Consider the following 7,576-nt stretch of genomic DNA (forward strand, 5'->3'; position numbering starts at 1 on the left):
TGGACACTTTACACTGGATCTCAAGCTAATGCTGCCAATGTCCACAATCTGTCTGTGCGTGGTGGCTCTTAAGCACCAACTCCAGCTGCAGTCCACTCCTTGTGAAGCTCCCCAAAATTCTTGACTCAACTTTCCAATAACGTGCTTGGATACAGCACTCTGTGAACAACCAGCTTCTTTAGCAATGACCTTTTCTGTCTTACCCTCCTTGTGGAGGGTGTCAGGGACTGTCTTCTGGACATCTGTCGAGTCTGCAGTCTTCCCCATGATTGTGTAGGCTACTGATCTAGACTGAGAGACCATTTGAAGGCTCAGGAAACCTTTGCAGGTGTTATGAGTTAATTAGCTGATTAGGATGTGACACCATGGCTGCAGTGGCGTGCACAGACTTTTTCAAGGGCAGGGGCAAAAAGAATTAAAAGGGCACATACAGCACGTTCTCGCCACTGAAGAGGGCACGAAGTTTTGCATGTTTTCGAGGGCACTTTAGACATGTTTATATATGTGGCACATTAGATAGCCTTAAAACAGACTAACTAGACAGACTACTCAAGTTAGTTTTTAGTTAGGATCAGCATCCACAAGAACTGTGTAGAGTCAACATTGGACTGTGAAGAACACACAGAAATAAATGACTAAATCCCTAGAGGGTCTGAGGGTCTTCCCCAAGAACATTTTCAATTAAGTAGATGCCATTTCCTGTATTCTAGTACATTTTAACACCATATTAGCACCAGATAATCCAAACCGGTTTTGTGAGAAATAGTTCTGGCTCAATATAGATCAAGAAAGGGTCCAACATAAAAGTCATTGCAACAGTAATGTTACATAGTATTTCTTGGTCCCAATGATCTTCTAGAGTTTAGTGAGTTTTTTTTCCACCCAAGAGGGCAGTTTAATGTGCTTTGCCAACCAGGAGGGCACTTTAGCATACATTTTGGCTCCCAAGAGGGCACTTTAGTGTGTCTTTTGGCTCTAAAGAGGGCACTTTAGCATGTGTTTTGGCTCTCAAGGGCACTTTAGCACGCGTTTTGGCTCCCAAGAGGGCACTTTTACATGCATTTTGCCTCCCAAGAGGGCACTTTTACAAGCGTTTTGCCTCCCAAGAGGGCACTTTACATGCATTTTGCCTCCCAAGAGGGCACTTTAGCATGGGTTTTTTTAACAATTGGGCCACGACGGGGGGGCAAGGCAACCCCCCCCATGCACACCACTGCATGGCTGTGTCCAAAATCACACCCTATTCACTATATAGTGCACTATGTAGTGAATACGCCATTTTGTAGTGGTGTCTGAATTCTGAGTGAACATTTTTCATTCACTATATTGTGCACTCATTCTATCCCACAATGCATTGTGAAAAGTAGTGAGCAACCGATGCCCACTAGCCCAGCAATATGTACCATAATGCATCGCGGTTGCTGCTGTCAAACATGACGGACATATGAGAGGAGTACAGGAAGATATAGAAACCATTTCAATGCTTTTTTGTTCGTTGGTTTGATCAAATCTGTAAGAATATGTAAAGGATTCTAAATGGAGTAACTTTTCCCCCCATGAGGATTACAAGACATGAGACATCATCTTTTTGCAAAAATAAGTGATAATGCACACAAAAATATATATCATTTTGTCACTAAAGACACAAAACTTTTTTATCGATTGGTATTTTTATTTTTTGTTAAAATACGTTACGTTCAGTATCAGTTTTCCGTGAAATTCTACCGTTAATATCGATCCTCAGCCATTGTCGAGGAAATTTATGAGACTCTGCTAAACGTGTTATTTGTGAGACGGCAATTACATCATCGCACGCAGTTGGAGTAGTGTCCGAAATCATTTTTGTGTTTTGCAGTTGAGTCCACTATATAGTCCACTGTATGCTGCTTACTATATAGTGGATAGGGAGTAGGGGATGAGTGTGTGGTTTCGGACACACCCTATGAGTCTGCAATACTGAACATTTTCCCAATATCAGAATTTTTTGAGATGCTGAATTTGGGGTTTTCATTAGCTGTCAGCCATAATCATTTAAATTTAAGGAAATAAACTGTATTAATCCATGTGTAATGAATCTATATAATATATGAATTTCATTTTTTAATTGTGTTACTGACATTAATCAACTTTTTTATGATATTCTAGTTTATTGAGATGCTCTATACCTTAAAATTCCCAGAGGAGCTTTTGGAAAACTTTTAACAAAAGTAACTATAGTCAAAATGAAAGGAGACTCTAGAGAGAAAAGTCTAAGGCTGCCTCCCCAGGAAGGACGTTTAGGGAGGATGGAGATAAGGCAAGGTTAAGACTGAGAGCATGGGTAGTAAGCTCTTAGATGAGCAGACTCTATCCTTAGTGATGGAGAATCTGGAGACTGAATTATGCTTTCCACAACTGGTAAACACCTCCTGCAGGAAGGCAAAATGCCAAACTCAGTTTGAGACCATGTTTGCTTATTTCCTGCTGTCCTCCATCTCACTGCTCACTATCTGTCTGAACCTGCTGGTCATCATCTCCATCTCTCACTTCAAGTGCATAAACATCATTCTTCTTATGTCAACTGTTTGGCTGTAATATGATGTTTTTATTGATCTGATATATTCTATCATAACCAATGATGTTCTTGATGCTCTTTCTACTTTCACCTCACAGATGACAGACAGAAAAGAAAATGCATTTCTATTTTTCCTCTGCAGGAAGCTCCACACTCTGACCAGCTTCTTTCTCCTCTCTCTGGCTGTAGCAGATTTATGTGTGGGCCTCCTCATGTTCCTCCAGCTCATGCTCATAGATGGTTGCTGGTTATTTGGTGACTTACTTTGTGCTATTTATCAGTATTTAGCTTTTATCATCACTAATGCTTCAACAGTGCCTGTAATGTTTATTTCATATGATCGCTATGTGGCCATTTGCCAGCCTTTACGGTACTCCTCAAAACTGACACCAAAGAGAGCTCAGTTCTATATTTATCTCTGTTGGATATTCTCTATCATCCTTCAAAGTCTGATAAATATTCATCAGTTCTAATATTTCCAGGTAAACTGATGTAGTGCTGCATTTCGGACCAGCCGCAAACAGCGAAAGAAGGATCAGTGCCAAAGTACAACAAATTAATAGTCCAAGCAAGGGTTCTAAATATGTGAATGACGCTTTCAAACTTGTTAGCGGGGACATAAGGCTTTACCTTCCCTAGAAGCTGTAAGAAACTCGTCTTTACTACTGACGATAAATGTTTATCTATCAAAGATAATTCCAAGACTTTTACAGAGAGGCAACTGTATGACGCTAACTTTTTTATACTTATCATTCATATACTGTATTATCATATATCAATGGCCACTTTTTGAGAGGTGTTGGTCAGTAAAAGCCAACTAACACCTCTCAAAACAACACTCCAACAAAATTAATGGAAAGAAAACTCAATGCTTCGACTTCTGCTTTTGTTACGTTTGTTTATTTCTAACTCCTGTCTGAATTCTCTAATAAACACATTTTTCTAGTCCTGGATTAAAATTTAATCAAACTCATTGTAACTCTGAAAATACTGCAGCCTGACTCATGTGATGCCAATACTGTAGAACGACTCAGTGATGGACTGAGTCAGGAGCAACAGACTGCCTCTGTTTTTCAAAACAAGCACATTAATACATAAACGGGGTAAAAGTGGGGGGAGGGAATTAACATATACAAATGAGCCTGGCATAATGTTATATTCACTATTTTTCATTGAGGAACATTTTTCTGAAATTGTTTCACAACTTTTTGATGTAGTGTTTCCCAGATTGTTGATACTCTTTAACATGCCGCAATTTCAACATCTGATATATTATTTATGTTCTATTGTTTATAAAATATGGGTTTATGAGGTTTGCAAAATCACTGCATTCTGTTTTTATTTACATTTTACCAGAGGTGGAAAAAGTACTAGACTATTGTACTCAAGTAAAAAGCAAAGTTACTTTGGATAAAATCTTCTTATGTAGATGTCAAAGTAGTAATCTATAAATCTACTTAAGTAAAAGTAAAGAGTAAGTCATGTAAAATTTACTCAAAGTACTGAGTTGATACTTTGATACAGTAAAAAATGATATTTTCTTAATGTGAAATAACTACTAGATAATATGAATCTATAACCAGGTTGTTTTTTAAAAGGTGAAACTTAACCTAAAGTCAAATCCAACAGCTGTTTAGGATGAAATTTGGGATCATTCTCTCACTACTGACCATCATGTGCTGTGAAAGTCAAACTTTTTGCCATTTTCTTGTTGCCAGAAAGCTAGAACCTCCACGTTTTGACTTTTAGCATTTTTTTTTTTACTCAGTATTTGATGCTTTTTAAAATGTAGTGAAGTACAATACTTGCCTTAAAAATGTCCATCCATCCATTTTCTGTACCGCTTATCCCGTTGGGGGTTGTGGGGGGGCTGGAGCCTATCCCAGCTGTCACTGGGCGAGAGGCAGGGTGCAACCTGGAGTAGTCGCCAGTCAATCGCAGGGCTGACATATAGAGACAGACAACCAGGCACACTCGCTTTCACACCTACGGCCAATTTAGAGTGATCAGTTAACCTGAGCAGCATGTTTTTGGTGGTGGGAGGAAGCCGGAGTACCTGGAGAGAACCCATGCATGCACGGGGAGAACATGCAAACCCCGCACAGAAAGGCCCTGACCAGGAAGCAAACCAGGGACCTTCTTGCTGTGAGGCATCAGCGCTAACCCCTGCAGCCCGCCTCAAAAATCCACTTAAGTAAAAGTAGTGATTTTGAAAAGTACTCAAAAAGCACAAGTGAACAAAAAAAGCTGTTGAATTACAGTAACTTGAGTAAATAGTAAGTCATACTTTATTAATCCCTGAAGGGAAGTTTTTACAGTTTACACTATGCTACACACAAATAGGCTGAATTACATGCAAATACACATGCACAAACAGGATCCCTCATGGACATGCACTATTGCACTAATTGCTGCTCTCAATGAAGCACTGCCGGGAGCTGTTGGGGATTCAGTGCCTTGCTCAAGGGCACTTCGACAGTACTCAGGACCTGGACTCAGGACCCTCTCTCACATCAGCGTGCACTTTAGATTTGTTTATTTTCCACGTTGCACTCACATCAGGTACTGCCATTGGCCGATGACTGTTAAAAGAATGACCACTGACCGTTGCCCGACCTATTTTCTTAGCATTTAGTCAATGAAAGAATTCAAATTGATGTTGATTTTCAAGGCAATATCATTTTTTTGTATGAGTGGGTCATGAAGGTTGGCTACCACCGACCTTGAAAGTAACTCATCTCTTAAATCTGTCTCAAAGCCCAAGATGGAGACATGAGGGCAATAAATTTCCCAATATTGAGAAGTAGATTAACCTTTAGTTGTCATGGAGAGAACAACAACACCATCATGGTAGGGCTGGGCGTAAAGATATAAAAGTTGTCTGGATGCGAGAAGCTTTCATCATAAAACTGCTGGGGCTGAAGGTCACGTCTCCTCTCTCCCATGATGGAGACCTTAGAGAAAACTGAACTCTGCTTTCCACAGCTCCTCAATGCATCCTGCAGGAAGGCGATTCGTCCACACTTTGAGGTCATGCTGACCTATATTCTGCTGTCCTCCATCTCTCTGGTCACTGTGGCTCTAAACCTGCTGGTCATCATCTCCATCTCCCACTTCAGGTAGCTCAGTATTTCAGGTTTTACAACACTAAAAGGCTATGGATTTTTTTTTATTTTAAATGCTTTTTTTCTCTGTTGCATTTCTTTGTTGAATGATGGAAAGGTAACTGATAAGCATTTTGTCCCTTTTCCTCTCCAGGCAACTCCACACTCCAACCAACTTCCTACTCCTCTCTCTGGCTGTCTCTGATTTCTTTGTGGGCCTCCTCATGTTGTTTCAGATCATGCTCATAGACGGCTGCTGGTTACTTGGAGATCTAATATGCACTTTATATCAGTATATAGCTTACATAGTGATATCTGCCTGTGTAGGAACCATGGTCATCATATCTGTTGACCGTTACGTGGCTATCTGTCACCCTCTGCATTACCCGACAACAGTTACTCTAAAAAAAGCCCAGGTTTGTATCTGTGTCTGCTGGATCTGCTCCTTATTCTTTCAGAGTCTGATTTTAAAGGATATCTTAGAGAAACCAGGGAGGTATCACTCCTGTATTGGAGAGTGTATATTTTTTATTAACTACATTGCAGGGATTGCAGATCTTATTTTCACCTTCATTCTCCCCATCACTGTTATTGTTGTTCTGTATTTGAGAGTATTCGTGGTGGCTGTGTCTCAGGCTCGTGCGATTCGCTCTGAAGCCGTCTCGAAGAGGACGACTGCTAAAAAGTCAGAAATGAAAGCAGCCAGGACTCTGGGTATTGTGGTCATTGTGTTTCTGATATGTCTCTGCCCGTATTACTGTGTGGCTCTCACAGGCCAGGACAACCTGCTCAATGCTTCATCTGCTGCTTTTGTCATATGTTTGACCTACTTTAACTCCTGTGTTAACCCGGTGATTTATGCACTATTCTACCCCTGGTTTAGAAAATCTATTCGACTCATTGTTACACTGCAGATTCTGGAGCCTGACTCCTGTAATGCTCAAGTGCTATAGGGAGCTGTCAGTCAGAAAATAAATCTTTCTTCTGCACACTGTTGTTTTCTTCAGGTCACTGAGGTGAGACTGTAGTGTAGGGACAGAGGAAACATGCCTGTCACATTTACTGACTTAAGTCACTGTTTCAAATTAATGCATCATTTTATCTACCATAGTTATTTGTGTTTATGATTGAGACTACATTTGCAGATCACCTTGTGGCTGTGATGTGTTACATGTGTGGCCTTGTTACATGTGTGGGTTTGCTTTTGATACTCAAGAGTAGAGCTGCACAGTAACTCAAGAAAACCCTGATATTGGCCTTTGCAAAATCAGCAATTATTAATGTTTAGAATGAAAAAAAGGCAATGTGGTCCTTAATTCTGATCTCATTTCTCATCCTAAAAACAAGAAACAGTCATGGTTAATAACAGTGATCTCAATATTAACCAAAAAATATCATTTATGATGATCGTTTTGGCAGAATTATGCTGCGAATAGAAGATATGGGGCACAGAAATTATGTTTTCAACTGTGATAAATCTAACTTAGTAGTGATGTATGATAACTTCCTACTCCTGATGGCTGATTATTGATTAGAATTGGGTTTTTTTTCAACTGTTGATTTTAAAAAGGAGTTCATTTTATGTATTAATGCACATCTGGAGGTAAGAGGGGCTAATATAAAGTGAGCCAGTCTAAAAGACAGTTTTTTAATCAGTATATTTTATGAGTGTGGAAGTGTTGATGCTGAATTAATATGAATGTTTTACAGTTATCTTATTGTTACAAACTGTCTAATTGAATAATTTCAAAGAGAATACATGTTTTGACAATAAGTAAAGACTAAAATGTAAGGACTTTTTGAGTAAAACTAGACTAAAGCTTTAAGGAGTGTAAATGACTGAAACATTTCTAAAATAAAAAAGTAATTTTAATCCTCAGACTACATTTAAAATAGCTGCCATAATAAACAGTTTCTT

General features: G+C 39.4%; 1 protein-coding gene across 1 annotated transcript; it reads left to right on the plus strand.

Moving 5' to 3' along the window:
• Positions 1–5,500: 5,500 nt before the first annotated feature.
• Positions 5,501–6,611, plus strand: LOC121522924 (trace amine-associated receptor 13c-like). The gene is made up of 2 exons (XM_041807622.1): positions 5,501–5,673; positions 5,813–6,611. The coding sequence occupies exons 1-2, from the start codon at positions 5,501–5,503 to the stop codon at positions 6,609–6,611; spliced, it is 972 nt and encodes a 323-aa protein (XP_041663556.1).
• Positions 6,612–7,576: the final 965 nt, after the last annotated feature.

Source organism: Cheilinus undulatus, linkage group 15 (genome assembly GCF_018320785.1).
Source record: "Cheilinus undulatus linkage group 15, ASM1832078v1, whole genome shotgun sequence".
Lineage (NCBI taxonomy): Eukaryota > Metazoa > Chordata > Actinopteri > Labriformes > Labridae > Cheilinus > Cheilinus undulatus.